This window comes from Lepidochelys kempii, chromosome 2, assembly GCF_965140285.1.
Source record: "Lepidochelys kempii isolate rLepKem1 chromosome 2, rLepKem1.hap1, whole genome shotgun sequence".
NCBI lineage: Eukaryota > Metazoa > Chordata > Testudines > Cheloniidae > Lepidochelys > Lepidochelys kempii.
Genome location: NC_136381.1, coordinates 260,277,930 through 260,301,806, shown reverse-complemented (window position 1 = coordinate 260,301,806; position 23,877 = coordinate 260,277,930). Strand labels below are relative to the sequence as shown.

Below are 23,877 nucleotides of genomic sequence, written 5' to 3'. Positions count from 1 at the left end.
TCACTGCGGACTATGTGGCTCTAGGAAGAAGAATAAAGGAGTTGGAGGCGCAAGTGGTGTTCTCGTCCATCCTCCCCGTGGAAGGAAAAGGCCTAGGTAGGGAGCGTCGAATCGTGAAAGTCAACGAATGGCTACGCAGATGGTGTCGGAGAGAAGGCTTTGGTTTCTTTGACCATGGGATGGTGTTCCATGAAGGAGGAGTGCTGGGTAGAGACGGGCTCCATCTTACGAAGAGAGGGAAGAGCATCTTTGCCAGCAGGCTGGCTAACCTAGTGAGGAGGGCTTTAAACTAGGTTCACCGGGGGAAGGAGACCAAAGCCCTGAGGTAAGTGGGAAAGCGGGATACCGGGAGGAAGCACAGGCAGGAATGCCTGTGAGGGGAGGGCTCCTGCCTCATACTGGCAATGAGGGGCGATCAACAGGTTATCTCAAGTGCTTATATACAAATGCACAAAGCCTTGGAAACAAGCAGGGAGAACTGGAGGTCCTGGTGATGTCAAGGAACTATGACGTGATCGGAATAACAGAGACTTGGTGGGATAACTCATATGACTGGAGTACTGTCATGGATGGTTATAAACTGTTCAGGAAGGACAGGCAGGGCAGAAAAGGTGGGGGAGTAGCACTGTATGTAAGGGAGCAGTATGACTGCTCAGAGCTCTGGTACGAAACTGCAGAAAAACCTGAGTGTCTCTGGATTAAGTTTAGAAGTGTGTGCAACAAGAGTGATGTAGTGGTGGGAGTCTGCTATAGACCACCGGACCAGGGGGATGAGGTGGATGAGGCTTTCTTCCGGCAGCTCACGGAAGCTACTAGATCGCATGCCCTGATTCTCATGGGTGACTTTAATTTTCCTGATATCTGCTGGGAGAGCAATACAGCGGTGCATAGACAATCCAGGAAGTTTTTGGAAAGCGTAGGGGACAATTTCCTGGCGCAAGTGCTAGAGGAGCCAACTAGGGGGGGTGCTTTTCTTGACCTGCTGCTCACAAACTGGGTAGAATTAGTGGGGGAAGCAAAAGTGGATGGGAATCTGGGAGGCAGTGACCATGAGTTGGTTGAGTTCAGGATCCTGACGCAGGGAACAAAGGTAAGCAGCAGGATACGGACCCTGGACTTCAGGAAAGCAGACTTCGACTCCCTCAGGGAACGGATGGCCAGGATCCCCTGGGGGACTAACTTGAAGGGGAAAGGAGTCCAGGAGAGCTGGCTGTATTTCAAGGAATCCCTGTTGAGGTTACAGGGACAAACCATCCCGATGAGTCGAAAGAATAGTAAATATGGCAGGCGACCAACTTGGCTTAATGGTGAAATCCTAGCGGATCTTAAACATAAAAAAGAAGCTTACAAGAAGTGGAAGGTTGGACATATGACCAGGGAAGAGTATAAAAATATTGCTCGGGCATGTAGGAATGTTATCAGGAGGGCCAAATCGCACCTGGAGCTGCAGCTAGCCAGAGATGTCAAGAGTAACAAGAAGGGTTTCTTCAGGTATGTTGGCAACAAGAAGAAAGCCAAGGAATGTGTGGGCCCCTTACTGAATGAGGGAGGCAACCTAGTGACAGAGGATGTGGAAAAAGCTAATGTACTCAATGCTTTTTTTGCCTCTGTTTTCACTAACAAGGTCAGCTCCCAGACTGCTGCGCTGGGCATCACAAAATGCGGAAGAGATGGCCAGCCCTCTGTGGAGATAGAGGCGGTTAGGGACTATTTAGAAAAGCTGGACGTGCACAAGTCCATGGGGCCGGACGAGTTGCATCCGAGAGTGCTGAAGGAATTGGCGGCTGTGATTGCAGAGCCACTGGCCATTATCTTTGAAAACTCGTGGCGAACCGGGGAAGTCCCGGATGACTGGAAAAAGGCTAATGTAGTGCCAATCTTTAAAAAAGGGAAGAAGGAAGATCCTGGGAACTACAGGCCAGTCAGCCTCACCTCAGTCCCTGGAAAAATCATGGAGCAGGTCCTCAAAGAATCAATCCTGAAGCACTTGCATGAGAGGAAAGTGATCAGGAACAGCCAGCATGGATTCACCAAGGGAAGGTCATGCCTGACTAATCTAATCTCCTTTTATGATGAGATTACTGGTTCTGTGGATGAAGGGAAAGCAGTGGATGTATTGTTTCTTGACTTTAGCAAAGCTTTTGACACGGTCTCCCATAGTATTCTTGTCAGCAAGTTAAGGAAGTATGGGCTGGATGAATGCACTATAAGGTGGGTAGAAAGCTGGCTAAATTGTCGGGCTCAACGGGTAGTGATCAATGGCTCCATGTCTAGTTGGCAGCCGGTATCAAGTGGAGTGCCCCAGGGGTCGGTCCTGGGGCCGGTTTTATTCAATATCTTCATAAATGATCTGGAGGATGGTGTGGATTGCACTCTCAGCAAATTTGCGGATGATACTAAACTGGGAGGAGTGGTAGATACGCTGGAGGGGAGGGATAGGATACAGAAGGACCTAGACAAATTGGAGGATTGGGCCAAAAGGAATCTGATGAGGTTCAATAAGGATAAGTGCAGGGTCCTGCACTTAGGACGGAAGAACCCAATGCACAGCTACAGACTAGGGACCGAATGGCTAGGCAGCAGTTCTGCAGAAAAGGACCTAGGGGTGACAGTGGACGAGAAGCTGGATATGAGTCAGCAGTGTGCCCTTGTTGCCAAGAAGGCCAATGGCATTTTGGGATGTATAAGTAGGGGCATAGCGAGCAGATCGAGGGACGTGATCATTCCCCTCTATTCGACATTGGTGAGGCCTCATCTGGAGTACTGTGTCCAGTTTTGGGCCCCACACTTCAAGAAGGATGTGGATAAATTGGAGAGAGTCCAGCGAAGGGCAACAAAAATGATTAGGGGACTGGAACACATGAGTTATGAGGAGAGGCTGAGGGAGCTGGGATTGTTTAGCCTGCAGAAGAGAAGAATGAGGGGGGATTTGATAGCTGCTTTCAACTACCTGAAAGGGGGTTCCAAAGAGGATGGCTCTAGACTGTTCTCAATGGTAGCAGATGACAGAACGAGGAGTAATGGTCTCAAGTTGCAGTGGGGGAGGTTTAGATTGGATATTAGGAAAAACTTTTTCACTAAGAGGGTGGTGAAACACTGGAATGCGTTACCTAGGGAGGTGGTAGAATCTCCTTCCTTAGAGGTTTTTAAGGTCAGGCTTGACAAAGCCCTGGCTGGGATGATTTAACTGGGAATTGGTCCTGCTTTGAGCAGGGGGTTGGACTAGATGACCTTCTGGGGTCCCTTCCAACCCTGATATTCTATGATTCTATGATTGCCTTCTATGATGAGATAACTGGCTCTGTGGATATGGGGAAAGCGGTGAATGATATGCCTTGACTTTAGCAAAGCTTTTGATATGGTCTCCCACAGTATTCTTGCCAGCAAGTTAAAAAAGTATGGGCTGGATGAATGGACTATGAGGGGACTAGAAAGTTGGCTAGATCATTGGGCTCAACGGGTAGTAATCAATGGCTCCATGTCTAGTTGGCAGCCGGTATCAGTGGAGTGCCCCAGGGGTTGGTCTTGGGGCCGGTTTTGTTCAACATCTTCATTAATGATCTGGATGATGGGAAGGATTGCACCCTCAGCAAGTTTGCAGATGACACTAAGCTGGGGGAGAGGAAGATACGCTGGAGGGTAGGGATAGGGTCCAGAGTGACCTAGACAAATTGGAGGATTGGGCTAAAAGAAATTTGATGAGGTTCAACAAGGACAAGTGCAGTGTCCTGCACATAGAGCGGAAGAATCCCATGCACTGCTACAAGCTGGGGACCGACTGGCTAAGCAGCAGTTCTGCAGAAAAGGACCTGAGGATTACAGTGGATGAGAAGCTGGATATGAGTCAACATGTGCCCTTATTGCCAAGAAGGCTAATGGCATATTGGGTTGCATTAGTAGGAGCACTGCCAGCAGATTGAGGGAAGTGATTATTCCCCTCTATTCGTCACTGGTGAGGCCAAATCTGGAGTATTCCATCCAGTTTTGGGGCCCCCACTACAGAAAGGATGTGGACAAATTGGAGAGAGTCCAGCAGAGGGCAACTAAATGATTAGGGGGCTGGGGCACATGAGTTATAGGAACTGGTCCTATTTAGTCTGCAGAAAAGAAGAGTGAGGGGGGATTTGATAGCAACTACCTGAAGGGGGGTTCCAAAGAGGATGGAGCTCAGCTGTTCTCAGTGGTGGCAGATGACAGAACAAGGAGCAATGGTCTCAAGTTGCAGTGTGGGAGGTCTAGGTTGGATATTAGACAAAACTATTTCACTAGGAGGGAGGTGAAGCACTGGAATGGGTTACCTAGGGAGGTGGTGGAATCTCCATCCTTAGAAGTTTTTAAGGCCCTGCTTGACAAAACTCTGGTGGGGATGATTTAGTTGGGGTTGGTCCTGCTTTGATCAGGGGGTTAGACTAGATGACCTCCCGAGGTTTCTTCCAACCCTGATATTCTATGATTCTAATTAAACTGAGGCACAGAGAGGTTAAGTGATTATAGGACCAAAAGTTGTAAATTGAGAAACTGGCAGACCTCTGAATAGAACCTAGGGGTCCTGACTCCTAGCCCCTTGCTCTAACTACTAGATAATACACCCTCCCAAATGGGAAGTTTGGAGTCTTTCTCCACTGGTTTTAACGGTGCCCTCTTTGAGCTTTAGACAATATCAGTCTTAGAGCACTGCCAGCCTGAGAGATGAGGTAAAAAAAAACATTTGCAGCACTTGAATTAAAAGATCTAATAATTCAAAACACTAAACATCAACCAATAAAAATTAAAAAACAGATTTTTAAGTTCTATGTCTGCCTGGAATATAATGTTTAGTGAGAAAACTCTTCCCTCTCTGAGGACGTGGGGCATTTGAACTAATAGATGAGAGAACTCAGGTTAAAAAAAATGTGCCCATAGCCCTTTCACATGTTCTTGTAGCCTAGCTGAGTTGTTCAGGTATTTGTGGGCAGTGCCAAAATTATATTCAGTGGATGGAGGAGGTAAAGGAACAATAAGAAAATCCATTATTTTATTCATGTAGCTAGAAGAAATCTGAAGCCTAGTGCTTGATGTGAAGCAGTCAACACCTTGAAAAGGCAGGTACGCTAGAAAAAGATGTTTATTTACACAGTTCAACCATGGAGACTCCTGTCCTTTTCTGATCAAGAATCAGCTTCCACTCTATGCAGACACATCTGAAGAAAAATATGCCTCTCTCATGAATAAAACAACCCATCTCGCTATTCAAGTTTTACATGCCTGAAGGCCTTTTTTGTTTCTGCCCATAAAGATAAAGCGCTTGCCTGTTAACCAGAATTCTTTTGGGAATTTCTTCATACTTCGTCAGTCCTTCTCATACACAAAATAGGGGAAAATAAAATCTTTTAGAATGACGAGGATGAGAAAAACGAGGAGAGGAGAACAATTTCCAGATAAACAGGGCTGGGAGAAGCCACTTTAAAGCAAAAAATCTATCTTAGGTACTTATATGGCTGCAATCACCCTAATATCTGAGCCCCTCATAACCATCCTGTAAGTTAGGGAAGTGCTATTATTCCCATTTTACAAATGGGGAATTGAGAGACAGTGAAACAAAGGACCAGATATTCAAGAGTATGTAGGTGCCCAAAGATGCAGTAGATGCCTAGTAGGATTTTCAAAAGTGCCTAAGGAGGTTTGGCACCTAATTCCCATTGATTTAATTGATGGACTTAGGCATCTAACCTGCTTAGGCACTTTTGAAAATCCCATTAGGCACCGAAAAACTATTAAAAATCTAGCTGTGACTTCCCTAAAGAAGTCTGAAGAGCTGGGAATTCAACCCTCATCTCCTAAGAACAAGGACAGCATCCTAACCGCTGAATCTTTCTTGCTCTCCTTTTTGTAAACTACCAAATATCAGACTCCATTTTTCCATTAAACATGGAACCCCAAGCCTCTTAAATGTTCTGGGCCACATTTAGCCCCAGAAAAAGAAGGAAGATTTCCCATTGATCTCCAAGATGAAATTAGGTTCCTGGTCCTCATGGTCAGAAAATGATCCTTTACTGACTCCAAAGGAGATGCCTATGCAATAAACTCTAAAACTGAATTTAAGCCTCATGGTGGTGTCAGATATCTACAATATGAACAAAGGTTAGAAACTGTCTTCAAAAATATACCATCATATCTGAAAGACAATAGACTGTTACATATTTCTTAATGCTCCTTTAGCCAGTGCTTGAGCCACCCCGAGTTGATTTCTTAGTTGACCTATATGTCAGATGTCATCAATTTGCAATGTGTTAATAATTTCCCTCTCCATTGAAACTAATTTTTGTTCTCACTGCATTGAGAAAGAAATGATTTCTGTTATATTTCCCTCATATTCTCTAATACGATGAACCAAACATAGTCCCTTCTAAAATTCAGGAAATTTCCTGTCTCCTTGTCCAAACTGGAGCATGGCACCACAATGTAAAACATGGTCGATCACTGTGTATTTTAATAAGTCTGTTCTGAACGAGAGGCTAGCTGGTGGAGCTACGGACAGATATGCTCTTCTGGAAGAACTGAGAAAAAATGAAGAAACAAAATAACAAAAATTGTGGAACTAACATGATTTTACACCCTGTTTGTTTGGAACTCTCTCCCAGAAGTGGTCTGCCAGAATCATTCACTGGCTGCCTTGGATGATTCAAATCACATGCCCTGCAAGAGACTCATCCCTGAGGGTTTTAGGGGCCTCTCCCCGGTTCTCTTGGTTTACTGTGTCTCATGTCTTTCCATCCCCATTCTGTCAGTGAGGAATCAGTCCTTTTCACCTGGTAAGGTGGCTTCCTCATGATTATGGGGTTGATTCTTGTGCCAGGGATCCCTACCTTTGAAAGCAGGGTTATTTTAGTTTGGATAGGTTGGGAGAGTTGGTTCTTTATTTGATTTTAATGTTTTACATTCTTTTTTCTATGACACTGACTGTCTCTAACTGTAATCAGAGGTGTGAATGCAGTTCGTGCAGGTATACGCACGCTAACTTTAATCTAGGTTGCACGGCTAAAAAAGAGCAGTGAAGATGCAGTGACACGAGACTCAGCACAGGCCTACCTGGTACCCTGGGTATTTGTATTCCTAGTCTGTACTGGGGTCCATGGTGCCTCATCGCCCACTGCTATTTTTAGCTGCACTAGATAAATCAAAGTGAGGTTGGGTATAGCTACATGTGTTGTAATCACGCTGCCAACTCCAGCATACACATATCCTTAAAGACATATTAATCGGTACCTCATAAACATTAGAAATAAGGGCCACCTCTGACAATACATGTATACATACAAGAATTTGCTACCCCAGCAATAGCTGTCTCTGCCTTATCATCTCCAGTTAGAATTCCCTTTTTCCTAGTAAAGCTACCAAACAGCCTATTTCGAAACCCACATTTGCACGGTGCACTCTCCGTTATGAAATTTAATGAAAGGATGAACCAGGGAAGCTGTGCCCAAGAGCTTGACAATATCCCTCAATAAAATGAGGCTTACATTTAAAAATCTATTCAACTGAGTTTAAAATAGGCTACCGTGTATACTGCGTGTGTGTGTGTGTATTCACAGTATATGTTTGCCTAAGTAACCTAGATTAGGGATTTGAGATAGCTGTCAGATAATGAAGTGGTTTTTATCAGAAAAAGACAAATTGAAATATATATATATATATTCAAACAGAATATTCTTTATCTAAAGACAAATCAAAATAATATTTTCCATTAAAGTGTAATATTTTCAAATGACAAAACAATTAAAATGCCTTAACTGATATCATATCATTAGAGCACTAATTTCACACTAGTGTCATAAAGAGATTACTGAGAAAAGTGAAGTTAAACAAACAAAGATTGTGGTTAAAAAGAATGTTTTAAAAGGTCAGCACCAGGCTCATCTCTGATTCTTCCCTCTGCTGGACATTTCTTTCAAGCACTCCACCAGCTTTGAATCTGATGCCTAAATATTATACATAAGAACATAAAAATGGCCATACGGGTCAGACCAAAGATCCATCCAGCCCCGTATCCTGTGTACCAACAGTGGCCAATGCCAGGTGCCCCAGAGGGAGTGAACCTAACAGGTAATGATCAAGTGATCTCTCTCCTTCCATCCATCTCCACCCTCTGACAAACAGAGGCTATGGACACCATTCCTTACCCATCCTGGCTAATAGCCATTAATGGACTTAACCTCCATGAATTTATCCAGTTCTCTTTTAAACCCTTTTATAGTCCTAGCCTTCACAACCTCCTCAGGCAAGGAGTTCCACAGGTTGACTGTGCGCTGTGTGAAGAAGAACTTCTTTTTATTTGTTTTAAACCTGCTGCCATTTAATTTCATATGGTGGCCCCTAGTTCTTATACTGTGGGAACAAGTAATTAACTTTTCCTTATTCACTTTCTCCGCACCACTCATGATTTTATAGACCTCGATCATATCCAAGTACAATGCCAGGTATAGTACAACAGACAGATTAGCAAGTGTGGGGCTTCTCGTGCTGGCAATATTCTAAAGAGCGATGACCTCTCAAGTTCCAGATATTACTGTTATGTTACTATCTACTCAAGAATGATGGGACTGAACCATTATCTGCTAAATGCTGATTCTTGTGGAGCTCTTTTTGAGCTGATGCTGTGGAGGTGAGTGCAGTATAAGAATCTAAATATAATAAGATAGGGATCACAAACATCATTTGACATTTGGGAACGTACCAATGTAATTTTTGCATGTTCAACATTTTTTTGTTTAGTTGAGAAACAGAGAGAGAGAGAATTTTAGTCCCATCCAACGTATAAGGCTCAGCCTGTTTTCGAGAGGGTATAAAATACAATGGGGTAGCTCCCAAACCTCAACTTTTTTTTCCTTCACAGCTGTGGGAGTGAAGGTGAGGAACTAATAATTGATTTGCAGATTTACACCAGTGTGACAATGGGCAGAATTTGGCCTCTGGTATTTTCATTTTGGGCCTATGTTGAGATTAGTTGGCTAGCAGTGCTGACTTATGCCCATCTATGCACTAATGGTGTCTTTAGGACAGATGAGGAATAAAATAAGATCCAAAAATAGATTTTTAATTTTAGACTAACATATAATTTGAACCCAGGTCTCCAGCAATTAGAGACATGTGCAATCACTGTTTCACTTTGAGGACATACCCCCTGAGATTTAGGAGTGGAGATCCAGAATTGTTCACAGAACAGTTTAACTGCTAATTCTCTCCCATTTTATGTCAAATCATAATTTTGGCCCTTGAAACACTCAAAATTGTATATTACATCACCAAGAATCACTGCAGAAAATCTTAACAGATATCACATAGTTTCCACAAGAATCTGCATATATTGGTGCAGATTCTCTTTCTCATGTAAAAAGTCCTTTGTCCCATTACACAATTCCGGCAAGGAAAGGGAATTTTAAAGTGGAAGTAAATTACACTTACACTCACTTTAAGTGTACATGGCCATTTACAAGGCCAGAGTGAAGTCCTAATGGGGCCAGAATTTCTGTCCACAAGTAGAGAAAGGGGCTAAGAGACCATTTTTAACGGTGTTTAGGCACCTAAAGATGCAGACAGGCACTAAAGCCTTTTCAAAAGTGTCTAGGTGCAGAAATCCCATCGAAATTAATGGGAATTAGGTGTCCATGTGCTTATGAAAATCCCACTAGGATAAAATCCCACAGTGAATAAGATTTGTCTCTTTAGCACAGACAGAAATGCTGCGTTCACTGAGTTTATTAGAACGTAGCAAGTAATTTTCCCTTGATGCTATGAATATCCTGTAACTTTTCTGTAAAGTAATTAAAAGACATACACAGTTTTTAAACCCCATTAGGGACTTTAGCTGTGTAAAATTAGAAAGGAAAAGAGCTGGTATGACTAACTTTTTGCAAGTTCATTGGGATTTTATATTGCCATGAAAGACCCCATGCATAGCATGGTCTTACAATACATGATTGCATTCTCTTTGAAATCATTGCTTCACCATGGGACTCCGCAGGTTCAGTAACTGATGCTGGCCATAATTCAGGGTTTCTTTTTTTAGAACGGTTCTTGGTTAATCACAAAAAACTAGTATGTTAATGAAAAGCTAGCCTTTAAAATCCACTGTTTAAAGGCAACTTCTATTAGCCTTAAGAAGAACAAGTAAAGCAGTTGGCACTTTCTCTCTTCTGGATACAAATGCAAGGGCAAGAGGGCCAAGCTTAAAAAGGTTTTTTTCTGGCCACACTAAGATAAAGTTTTAGTTTAATTTAGAATGGAAAATATTTCTTGTGTCAGCTGTTGACTCACCGCACATCGCTATTTCTGTTACTGTCTCCAAAGAGAAGTTGTTGCAGGACACAGGCTTGAACTGCGGCCAATACTCCACATGGGCCTCCCTAAAGCGAATAATACACTGGATGAACAAAACAACTAGCACTGTTTGATGCTGGTGAGAACTTTTCACAACCCTTATGTTTTCATTCAAGTTTAAAGCCATCCTTTGATCTATCTGTTTTGCTTACTGAATTTGCAGCATTTTGCTGCTTTTTGAAGCCACTGAAAAGTCAGCATTACTAATTGAGGTTCTGTTTCCTCTGTGTTTTGTCTGAAAGTCCCTAGAACATACCGTACAGACATCTTTGAAGCCAAGGACAGGAGTTTTATCTACTCCACCATCAAGCAAAAATATTCCTCCTAATGCCCCTTGAACATGCACCTTGTCTGAAGATGAAAAAAAACCCGAAGGTCTATATTCCTACTGGGTGAAATTAACCCCTAGGCAGAGCCAGCCCCCCCCCCCCCGCCATCAATTCATGAATTAAATCCCATACAAACTCTCAAAATAGGGTTTCAGTGGTGCATATGTCTAGTGTGGGCCCTCTACACAGGGAAGAATTTCACCCACAGAGAGTAACAGGGAGAGAGAGAAGTTGTGTGCTAAATGGGCTTGATTCAGACACTGTTATGGGAAGATGAAAAGCCCCTCTCTCTGCATATGTTACTGTTCTCAAGTCCAGGTTCATACTTAAATATATGAGCCAACCCTTTATAACCTTGTGCATTAACGTGATCTGCCATCTTAGACCATTATCAAACACAGGTCAGCCACAACACTGTTTAAAGAATATAAAAGGCTTCAATCTACTCTTCTGCCAAAGTCCTAGAGAGGCATGGCCCATCACAAGCTCACATTTTAAACTGCATCCAGTTATGCAATTTTTATCTAGTTAGCAACTTCATTTTGTTGCTTATTATTGGTATGTGCAACGCCATGCACAATGGGGCCCCATGCCCCAAATGAGGCCCTTAGGTGCTACCACAATATAAATAATAGATAATAAATGCATTTAATCCAGAACAAATATACAGCAGAGAAACTTAACTTTTTCTTCACTCTCTCAATAAATCATTTAAATAACTAATGAGTGAATCTTTGGAAAACTGACTTGCGGAAAACATCAGGGTTTATTTCAGTCTGTCAAGGAAAGCTCCCAATATTAAAAGTTTACATGAAACACAGCAATTGTTTAATATCACTCAGAACTACTACAGTTTAACAACTGAAGTGAAACAGAGAAACTAACACTGTAAAGCATCACTATACAACCAGTTAAGTGAAGTCAAGTTAGGAAGTGAAGAGAAAAATACAGTATCCATTTGAAATTTACAAATGTAACAAGAATTCCAGGGTTTACTCCCCTTCTCTTGGTCTCCATAGGAACTTTAATGGCCAAAGATGTTCTAGACCTCAAGGTGATGGCACCTCTTGTAGCAGAGTGTTTCCTAAAGCAATGGTTCAGGATTGACTTAAAGGAATAAATGTCACCTACTGATTCCCCATACTTCCTGGTGCACCCTGAGTTTTCTTCTGAAGTTTTCCATCTAGCCCAACTTTCCTTACAAGATTTAGCTATTTTGAAGATTTCTGAAGTAAAATTCCATTCATTAACCAGTGATGAAAAAGAAAAAGGAATATCTTTTAACAAGGATGGCTTCTTTTATTAAGGTAACACACAACTTCTGGAAACTTTAGGTTAAAGGTAAAGACCATTGAGCTTTTAAGGAAGTCATTTACTGTACCTTTTTTTGCACGATGCCGTATTTTAGCTGTGGTATACTATTAAATGTAAAGTTCTGTATTTTCCATTCTTCACTGAAGCAACAAAGGCTTGAGCCAAACAAAAGATTTTTTATTTCCTACAAAAAAAAAGAAAAAGGGTAAAAAGCTCTCATTTTAAAAACAAATCCAATAGGTATATTTTCTTTCCATAATTTATAAGAATGGAGGCATGTGGCAGGATAATTACTAACTCTATATAACCACCCTTTTAATTTTTGTTTTATAAATACTGTAAATAGCAGGGCAATTCCACTGAAAAGGAGTCATTTTTTCCTTTTCCTGCAATGTTCCTTCAACACATAATGCTATGTGTTGCTCAGCATTATGAGCTTTTTTCTGTAGATCATTGGATAAACGGTGCTTCTTGAAATGTTCACAGAAGACAGCCTCAAACTTAACTACGAGAGGAATAATATGTACTACTGGTTAAAAAAAAAGATTATCGCTATGGTCTTCTATTGAAGAGTTTTCAATTTCCCACATCCCAATAAAAGATATCATCCAATGGGATAAAATATAAGCTGTGAAAGAAGTACCTTAGCTGGCACATTATGTAGAATAGACAATCTGTTTCACCTACCAAAGGTGGTGGTCTGAGACCGATGTTGTTCAAAATTTTGAATAACACTTGTCTTGGGACATGTAACAAACTGTCAAATTCAGATACTAGCCCCAACCAAATTTGGACTGTTGACCCCAATCAGGAGCAGCTTCACTGAAGTCAATGAATGAATGCATCTGATGAAGTGAGCTGTAGCTCACGAAAGCTTATGCTCAAATAAATTGGTTAGTCTCTAAGGTGCCACAAGTACTCCTTTTCTTTATGCTAGTGTAAATGGATGTAAGTAAGAATCAGACTCCTTCAGTGTTTGGATACTTATTCAGACTGCTTTGGTCTAGAAATCAGGTTGGGAATCGTTCTCATGAGATTTGTAGTGCTTTTTAGCTCTGGCTGAGTGGGAAGTACAGTACTATAAGAATAGCCCTTCACATGGTTTTTAGATACTTCTGCTTCTGCCCAAAATAAAAGAGATAAAGATGCATGAGAAAATGGAGGGAGCACTAGGGAATAAAATGAATCAAATTACTCTAAACCTCATGAAAGGTTTGGTTTGGAGGATAGGTAAACACGTAAATTTGTTTCTGTTAGAGAGAGAGAGATGAAGGTACAGAATAACTCTTATTTTATTCAAACCAGTTTGTCTGCAACTAGTGATAACCCAGGTGTGCTAATGAGCAAGTCTACATTTTTCCACTCATAAACATACAATACCAACACACCAAGGGCCTGATTTACCTTGAACTAAAGTCAATCAATTGGGAGTCTTTCCACTGACTTCAGTGACATTGGATTAGGCCCCGAGTGAAATGGGGAAAATAAATTCTTATTTTGTACTTGTTTGTGAGGTTTCTCAGCTGCAAACATATTCTATGAAATAATAACAATACATTGCACCTGTATAGTGCACTTCATCCAAGGATCTTGAAGCACTCTACAAAAAATAACTGATGGATGAAGCCTTACAATATAACTGTGAGGAAGGAAAATACAATTATTACCATTTTACAAATACATAAAATGAAGGATGGAGGAGTGTGAGTTGCCCAAGGTCACATAGAAGTTAGTGGAATATCAATAAGAGACCCCAGTAGTCCTCCTTCCCCATTCTAGCCCCCCCCCTTAAAATACCACTTTTGAAATAACTGATTAAAAATTAGAACAAGTCAAAGAAGCACAGTTGACTGGAACCATTAATAAAGGAATGTAAAAATACAATTTTAATGATTATTAGGATTTACTGGATTATGAATCTCAGATGCACTAAATGTAAAAAACAAAACCTATTGTAGCTTTGGCTTACTCAATAAAAATAACAGGTTTTAATGCATCATTTTGTGTTTATCATCATACATGTGTCTTACTTTTGCTAGGGAAATATCAATTGCCTTTGATACTATTTCAAGTGTATACAGCGTTGAAAGTTCTGGGATCCTACTAACTTCCCCAATGGTTGCTTCATCATCGAAATCAACTGAAAGAGAAGAAACCTTGTAATATGCAGAATGTTGTCTGGTAAACCAAATTCTGCCCTCCAATACCACCAGGTAACCCACTGCTAGTGGTTGATCATAATGACAGATGCAACTTTAATACCTCTGATCTTTAAAAAGTTACGAGTACGGTGCCACTCTGAAAAGTAATGATACAAATTAGATCATGAGAGCCACTGTTTCTTATGCCCCAATAATTTACTATTAAATTTGTTCAAAGGTCAATTAAATGAAAGCGGTTTATTTGTTTGTTTAAATTTCCTAAGTGCTAGTTGCACTTTTTTGGCCTGGCATCTAAAAGTTAAACTGGGATTGAAGCAAGCACACAATGTTATCTAGGAAATTAAAACACAACTGTCTGTACCCTGAATCAACTAAGACTTGATCAAAAACAGACCATTATGCACATTGCTGTTAAGTTTTATTTGCTGTGAAAAATATGAGAGACAGACCAAAGCGAAGCATGACATGACATACCTAGTTCTAGGACATTTTTCATCTGGTCACTTTTATTGGATATGGATGATGGAGTCTTTCTAAATTAAAATGAATTAAAGAACAAATTACCAAAGGTTCACATTTAATGAAAAAGCAATATAGAAGATTAAGTTAAACAATGTATAAACCACCATACCTTATTAGGGCAAAATCAAATTTTTTCACAGAAGTATATGGCATTCTATATAGTATATAGACAATCACTAAAGCCAGAATAGCAGTCTGCACATTGCAACATAATGCAATCAGTTTGTATCACTAAATGTAACTCCCCTGTGGATCAGATCCTGCAAGTTCATATGCATGGGCAGGACTCTACACCCTCATGGAGTCTCAACTGACGTCTGTGGTGTTCTGCATGAGTACAATCTTTGGGTGCCCACAACTCAGCTTGCAGGATTGGGACCCATGGAGTGAAATTCACTCCTGCATGAGGCCTATGGACCACTTAAATCCAACTTAAATCCTTAAAATAAAATTTCAGTGGGATATAAATTGTGCTGGCTCACATACTGGCCTTATTTGTGTCATCAACAAGTTAAATGTTTATAGAAATAAGTAAATGATGATCAAAGCTAATTTTTTCAAACTTGGCTGTGAAGTTAGACTCCTAAATATCAGTCGGATTCTCAGAGGTAGCACAGGCTTGTTGCTCCCACTGAAATTCACACCAAAGGGAATACAGTCCAAGGAAAAGTTTCCTACTGTCGCTGTTAAAGAGGATTATTTTTTTTCAAAATAATAACACTGAACACTGAACACAGCGGTGCATAGACAATCCAGGAAGTTTTTGGAAAGCGTAGGGGACAATTTCCTGGCGCAAGTGCTAGAGGAGCCAACTAGGGGGGGGTGCTTTTCTTGACCTGCTGCTCACAAACCGGGTAGAATTAGTGGGGGAAGCAAAAGTGGATGGGAATCTGGGAGGCAGTGACCATGAGTTGGTTGAGTTCAGGATCCTGACGCAGGGAACAAAGGTAAGCAGCAGGATACGGACCCTGGACTTCAGGAAAGCAGACTTCGACTCCCTCAGGGAACGGATGGCCAGGATCCCCTGGGGGACTAACTTGAAGGGGAAAGGAGTCCAGGAGAGCTGGCTGTATTTCAAGGAATCCCTGTTGAGGTTACAGGGACAAACCATCCCGATGAGTCGAAAGAATAGTAAATATGGCAGGTGACCAACTTGGCTTAATGGTGAAATCCTAGCGGATCTTAAACATAAAAAAGAAGCTTACAAGAAGTGGAAGGTTGGACATATGACCAGGGAAGAGTATAAAAATATTGCTCGGGCATGTAGGAATGTTATCAGGAGGGCCAAATCGCACCTGGAGCTGCAGCTAGCCAGAGATGTCAAGAGTAACAAGAAGGGTTTCTTCAGGTATGTTGGCAACAAGAAGAAAGCCAAGGAATGTGTGGGCCCCTTACTGAATGAGGGAGGCAACCTAGTGACAGAGGATGTGGAAAAAGCTAATGTACTCAATGCTTTTTTTTGCCTCTGTTTTCACTAACAAGGTCAGCTCCCAGACTGCTGCGCTGGGCATCACAAAATGCGGAAGAGATGGCCAGCCCTCTGTGGAGATAGAGGCGGTTAGGGACTATTTAGAAAAGCTGGACGTGCACAAGTCCATGGGGCCGGACGAGTTGCATCCGAGAGTGCTGAAGGAATTGGCGGCTGTGATTGCAGAGCCACTGGCCATTATCTTTGAAAACTCGTGGCGAACCGGGGAAGTCCCGGATGACTGGAAAAAGGCTAATGTAGTGCCAATCTTTAAAAAAGGGAAGAAGGAAGATCCTGGGAACTACAGGCCAGTCAGCCTCACCTCAGTCCCTGGAAAAATCATGGAGCAGGTCCTCAAAGAATCAATCCTGAAGCACTTGCATGAGAGGAAAGTGATCAGGAACAGCCAGCATGGATTCACCAAGGGAAGGTCATGCCTGACTAATCTAATCTCCTTTTATGATGAGATTACTGGTTCTGTGGATGAAGGGAAAGCAGTGGATGTATTGTTTCTTGACTTTAGCAAAGCTTTTGACACGGTCTCCCATAGTATTCTTGTCAGCAAGTTAAGGAAGTATGGGCTGGATGAATGCACTATAAGGTGGGTAGAAAGCTGGCTAAATTGTCGGGCTCAACGGGTAGTGATCAATGGCTCCATGTCTAGTTGGCAGCCGGTATCAAGTGGAGTGCCCCAAGGGTCGGTCTTGGGGCCGGTTTTATTCAATATCTTCATAAATGATCTGGAGGATGGTGTGGATTGCACTCTCAGCAAATTTGCGGATGATACTAAACTGGGAGGAGTGGTAGATACGCTGGAGGGGAGGGATAGGATACAGAAGGACCTAGACCAATTGGAAGATTGGGCCAAAAGGAATCTGATGAGGTTCAATAAGGATAAGTGCAGGGTCCTGCACTTAGGACGGAAGAACCCAATGCACAGCTACAGACTAGGGACCGAATGGCTAGGCAGCAGTTCTGCAGAAAAGGACCTAGGGGTGACAGTGGACGAGAAGCTGGATATGAGACAGCAGTGTGCCCTTGTTGCCAAGAAGGCCAATGGCATTTTGGGATGTATAAGTAGGGGCATAGCGAGCAGATCGAGGGACGTGATCGTTCCCCTCTATTCGACATTGGTGAGGCCTCATCTGGAGTACTGTGTGCAGTTTTGGGCCCCACACTTCAAGAAGGATGTGGATAAATTGGAGAGAGTCCAGCGAAGGGCAACAAAAATGATTAGGGGTCTGGAACACATGAGTTATGAGGAGAGGCTGAGGGAGCTGGGATTGTTTAGCCTGCAGAAGAGAAGAATGAGGGGGGATTTGATTGCTGCTTTCAACTACCTGAAAGGGGGTTCCAAAGAGGATGGCTCTAGACTGTTCTCAATGGTAGCAGATGACAGAACGAGGAGTAATGGTCTCAAGTTGCAGTGGGGGAGGTTTAGATTGGATATTAGGAAAAACTTTTTCACTAAGAGGGTGGTGAAACACTGGAATGCGTTACCTAGGGAGGTGGTAGAATCTCCTTCCTTAGAGGTTTTTAAGGTCAGGCTTGACAAAGCCCTGGCTGGGATGATTTAACTGGGAATTGGTCCTGCTTCGAGCAGGGGGTTGGACTAGATGACCTTCTGGGGTCCCTTCCAACCCTGATATTCTATGAACCATTTTTCATCCATCTTTTGTTTGGAAAACTGTGTTGCAAATGACAGTCCTTTCAAAAACTGTATGGAATCACTTCCTCAGAAACACTCTTTCTATGCACATTATTATTATGGCAACAGTTGCAGCCATATCACATATTTTCCATTAACTTAATTTCCTTTTTTCACTATGTGAAAGAAGATGAATGAAAGCAGAACACACATGCACACCACACTCAGGACTTTTCCAGTCTGAAAACCTTCTGGCACCTTTTTCCTTTACAAGCCTTTCTAGAACTTAAAAGTAGGAACTACCATGCTGTTTTTCTTCACAAAAGCATTAAGGGATTGATTCAACTAAATCTGGCAGCACGCACAGAGTCACAACAGACACTCTACAGCAGGAAATGAATCACCCATATTACTAGTAAGTCAAAGTAAAATAATTAATGTTCATGAGATCAGTCCTGAGATCTAAGTATGTGCGTTGAGAGCAAATATGCATAGCAACATACTAAAAGATTCTGAGCTACAGTGGAAAATAGCAGTACTTTTTACTACAGTGTATTTTAAAATACAGTTAGTAGTAGTGGTGGTATTTATTATGCATTAGAAGTGATAATCATGGACCAGAACCCCACTGTGCTGGGTGCTCTATAGAAACAGAACAAAACCACAGACCCTGTCCCAGTGAGATTACAATCAAAGGATAAGATGAGAGACCTCAGATGGATGCAGAGGGACAGGGGAGCACAAGGAAACAATGAAACAGTATTGGTCAGCATGATGGGCAACGGTCTCAGCACACCAGCGGACTAACCACTGTCAAGTAAATTACAGTACATTCTAACAGATCTTACTAATATTGGTTTCCATCATTCTTTTCAGTTTATTTTTTTCTGCGTTACTTGCTAATATTTTCATACTTACTGGTCAGGTGGAGGGTCCCAATAAAATCAGTGTTTACGCACAGAATGTGTTTCAACGGAATACTGAAGTCACTGAACCACGCTTACAGCAATAACATGCTTTTTTATTTTTATTTCTGAGATTGCAACTATTCCACCTGGCTTCCTAGCAAGAATGTTTTTCCTTCCAAGGTCAAGCCCTTTGGGTCCAGTCTTACACATACAGTACCTCTGAAAGCTGAGATCACAATACAGATAGGGTTTGGATATAAAGGAAAGTTACAAAAAGTGTCATTTGGTGTACTTTTTGGTGAGCAAGTCATTGTTCCTATCTACATCAGCATTGTTTACACTTAAAAGAGTGTGTGTGTGTCACCAAAATAAGCCACTCAACCCCGTTTACATTACATTGCACTTCACCATGTGCCAGGTCGAAGATTTGATCATGAATTGAGCCACAAAGGTGACAGGATATATTACAGAGATTACAGACTAGGATTATTGGAGATGATGACTGCCAAATGCTGCCAATGGCAGTCTGAAATGGAAGGATAGGGTTTACTGGTCATGTTCTATCCCCCTTTAGAAGGAGCCTATCATGCATTCTTGCATCAGCATTTACATTCTGTCTCTCTATATATATAGTTTTTATGGGCTCTACAACCATAGTATCTGTGCTCCACACAAACATTAATAAATGTATCCTCTTTAAAGTATTCTAAAGGTATGGAAGTATTATTATCCCTATTTTTATAGATGGGAAACTAAAACACAGAAGAGTTAAGTGACATGCCCAAGGCCACACAAGGTGTGTGTGGCAGAACTAGAAATTGAACCCAGATCTCCATCCATGGTCTTAACTACAAGACCATCCTTCCATCTGGGCTCTTGTAATGTGCCCAATCACCTTAGTATCTGACTGCCTTTTGAAACAGAAAGGACTAGAAACAGGTTAAATTAATATTCTGACTCTTTCCTCTCCCAAACTCCTCTTCTCCCAAAAAATCCCCAACCTGAAAGCAATTGCAAATGAAAAAATACATAGACCCACCACTGAAAGAACTGAAAGAAAGTCTAAATGGATGATCTCAGAGAACTTCCAAGGCGTATATCACTGGGGAAAGCACCAAAAGCACAGATCCACGTAGGATGTTTTCCTGCACAGAAGGGTATTTTTGCAGGTGGAGATTATTTGTGAGCTCCCTTCTTAAGTTACTTGAAACTTCGTCAGAACTTCTACTGTTATTTCCACTTCAACAGATGGCCACTATTCCAGGAACATTTATTGTGCATATAATATCATACAATTAAAGCGCTTTGCAAGGAGGAAGTCATCCGTCATGTCAGAAAAATGAGGCAGGAAGAAAATATGTATTATAAATATACCATACTGTACTTTCTCCAAATATTTGAACATTCCTATCTCATCTCCATGCATAGAAAACGTTGTTTACATAGGATAACCAAACTCAGAGAAAGTTCTTCCCTCTGCACAATAAGGCATGTGTCCTCTATGGTTTCCTATTTATATTAACCTATGCTGGAGGTCAAAGAAACAAACGTGCTTATAAAATAAGCAATGATCACCAGCTAGTTCAGAATAACTAACTGTGTTGGAAAACCATAGTTTCCTTGTCAATTTAACGCATTCTGCAGCTCTTGCACGGTACTTACATCTTGCCTCTGAAATAACGTAGAGATTCAGAAGAATTCCTACAGGTTCTGAAACAATCCTAGGGTTGTATACTGTTCTGTTGCTGTACACACAGTACAATAGAAGTATACAGCCCTCATTCCATTCTTGTGATACTGGAGACTGGAGCCCATAGAGCTAGCTTGCCTTTATTATATTCACTGCCTTGCCGTCATTATATTTAGCTGTTTTCGTTATATTCAGCTATAACGCAAGAAACTTAAAAAGAACAAGAGTACTTGTGGCACCTTAGAGACTAACAAATTTATTTGAGCATAAGCTTTCGTGGGCTAAAGCCCACTTCATCGGATGCATAGAATGGAACATATAGTAAGAAGATATCTATATACATACATACAATACCCTGTAAAACATTAGATGAAATGTAAGTTAGCGTAAGTGTTGTTAAATAGGCCATAACCCATGGCATAGATCAACTGTTACCTTTAGATTTTAGGAACTAGGGAGACCTTGCTCAATAGTAGGAAGTAGAATGTTCCAGTAAGTGCCACCACAAGGAACATAGAAGTAATAACCCAACATCTGCTTAAGCAAGGGGTGATGGGTATGATCATGAGTTGACATGGTAGTACATGTAGCAATATACTAACCGATGAAGTGAGCTGTAGCTCACGAAAGCTCATGCTCAAATAAATTGGTTAGTCTCTAAGGTGCCACAAGTACTCCTTTTCTTTCAGCATTAGTAGGATGAGAAAATACAAATAAGGAAAAGGGGAGAACCTCTTACTGAGTATGCATTAGATATAGTGGTGTCAGCGCAATATATCATAAAAGTCGCATCCCAGCCTGACGGGGTAGAAGAGAGAGAGAAATGTGGCCCTTGGAAGGAACCAGAATGATGGCCACTCGTGATGAGGAGGAAGGTGATGATGATGAGGAAGATAATGGCTAACATTTCAGGTCATCCTGCAAGGCATGGTGTGAGTATATGGATGTGTAGAGGTACATTCTATAGTCTCTTTATCTACCTTATTGAGTTAGAGTGCTTGTGACCTTGCTAAAAGTATTAATAAAATATTTGGAAATACAGAAGAGTTCCCATAGTGTGAGTGTTGCAACTGTGCACATTGGGGTTCCCAACTATCTAGTAATTTTATAAAACTGGGTCTGATCTTGGGACAAGAACCTGTCACCCCTCAAAGGGATAACTGGAAATTCTTAAGTAATCAATACAATTATATATTCAATATTATATTATTACATTGGGCTAGAAGACGTTCCAGAGGACTGGGAAAAAACTAATGTATTTTGTGCCAATATTTTTAAAAGGTAAACGGGATGACCCATGTATATATAGGCTGGTGAGAGTGACATTGATTCTGGGAAAAATCATGGAAAGACTTATACAGGATGCAATCAGTAAAGAGCTAAAGGGTGGCAGCATAATTAATGCCAGTCAATATGGTTTTATGGAAAACAAGTCTGTTCAGATAAACTCAATATTGTTTTTTTATGAAATTGCAAGTTTTGGTGACAATGATAACTCTGTTAACATAATATACTTCTGAAAATCATCGGATTGAGTATAGCGTGAAATTCTGATTCAAAATTAGCACCATACAAAATCATCATAGCACATGTTAAATTGATTAAAACAGGCTAACTGATAAATCTCAAAAGTAATTGTAAATGGGGAGTCATCATCTAATGGGGCATTTCTAGTGGTATACCACAGGGATCTGTTCTTGATCCAACGTAAAGCAATATCGTTATCAATGATTTAGAAGAAAACTAAATAACTGTTGGCAAAGTTTTCAGATGACACAAAAATTGGAGAAGTGGTAAATAATGATGACAGGTCAGTTCTATTGAGCAATATGGATTGCACGGTATGCCAGGCTTTCTTGAATAACGTGTTTTAATGCAGATAACTAATTACAATTTGTAACAATAGCATTTTATCAACCAGGCAAGGTACTAACAAGCTTCAACAGGACTTTATTTTCAAAGTGGAAACCTCTTTACCAAGCTGCTGCTGCACCCTCTGTCTCTCTCCCAGCCTCTCAACTCCTCCCCCCTCCTTCCTGTCTCCTGTCCTTTCAGACTCTCAACAGCCAGTGCTCCCAATTCTAATAATTACAAGCAGCGTCTAAACACCACATTCCCTCCTCTCTTAAGAAACTTTTCCAATTAAAATAAACATTATTGTTCTAGCCACAGGAACAAATATGAAACAAGACACTATACTGTTGGCAGAAATATTACACTGAAAACACTGTAGATACTATATAACATAGTCTCTAGTCCAGACAGGTGGTCATCTGGGTCTGACAGGCCGTCTCTCAAGCCCCGGTTCCAGTGCAATGTCTTGTTGTGTTGGTACTACGGTGAAATCATCCAATTCAGACTGGGTGTTGGCATAATCTCCTCTTGGTGCATAGGCAGGTGCAAGATAAGAAGCATTCAATACCCGCCCATCAGAAAATCGATAGGCGTAAGGTCCCTTCTTCTCTATGATTTTAAGAGGAGCTGTGAATTTATGGTCCCCTTTGTGTAAAATTCCAAGTTTTCATATTTTAACGAAGGAACCACACTCAAACTTTGGTTCCTTAGCACGCCGCCGCTTGTCTGTGAAAGCTTTAGATTTTGCTTGGTTCTGTTCAACTGTTTTTCTCACATCATCCTCGTTTAGGGCATTAGGTTGTGCCTTTAACAATCCAGCAATATTCAGTTTAGTATTCATCTGTTTCCCATGCAGTAACTCTGCGGGTGATCTTTGCATTGTGGCATGTCATGTAGCCCAGTATGCTTGCAACAACTCAGTAGTGAAGGGTATCCACAATTGCTCTTCCAGTTTAGCCGTTTGCAAACTCTCTTTCAAACGTCTGTTAAACCATTCGATTTCCCCATTGGCTTGAGGGTAATATAGGGATGACCTTCTGTGTAAAATGTTCCTCTCTGCTAGAAAAGTTTCAAACTCCAGGGAAGTAAATTGACTACCATTATCTGAAACCAGTTCTTTGGGGTTACCTTCCCTGCTAAAAACTGAAGAGAGGAACTTAATTACTGTAGCAGAAGAGATTTGCCATGTAAACGCTACCTCAGGCCATTTACTGAAATAGTCTATTAAAGTGATGGCATAACGACAGTCAATTGGAGCAGTATCAAAGGGTCCTACAATGTCAATCACCACTTTTTCCCATGCAGATTCAGGAAGAGGAACAGGCTGTAATGGAGGGGTACATGTCACTGCTGTCTTATCATGCATTTGGCAAGTGACACCGGATTTTATAAGTGCTTCAGTTTGAGAGTCCATCCCTGGCCACCAATACAGATCCCGTAGTCTTTGTTTGGTTCGGACAATTCCTTGATGAGTATTGTGTGCCAGGTGTATGAGTTTTGACTGTAATTCTTCTGGCACAAGGAGCCGGTGTGTACCTCGTAGCACACAGCCATCAAACAAAGAAAGTTCATCCCAAACTCTAAAATAAGGCAGCAAAACTGGGTCAAGGTTTTTAGGGTGACTGG

General features: G+C 41.3%; 1 protein-coding gene across 2 annotated transcripts in view; it reads right to left on the bottom strand.

Annotated features, from left to right (window-relative positions):
- The window catches only part of MINDY4 (MINDY lysine 48 deubiquitinase 4), a 99,597-nt gene that overhangs the window by 43,818 nt on the left and 31,902 nt on the right, over positions 1-23,877 (bottom strand). For both annotated transcript variants that reach the window (XM_073334753.2, XM_073334752.1), the window contains exons 6-9: positions 14,636-14,694; positions 14,030-14,139; positions 12,067-12,183; positions 10,294-10,382 (exon numbers count right to left, since the gene is read on the bottom strand). In XM_073334753.2, the coding sequence (XP_073190854.1) occupies positions 10,294-10,382; positions 12,067-12,183; positions 14,030-14,139; positions 14,636-14,694 (375 nt within the window). The remainder of the gene's footprint in view (positions 1-10,293; positions 10,383-12,066; positions 12,184-14,029; positions 14,140-14,635; positions 14,695-23,877) is intronic.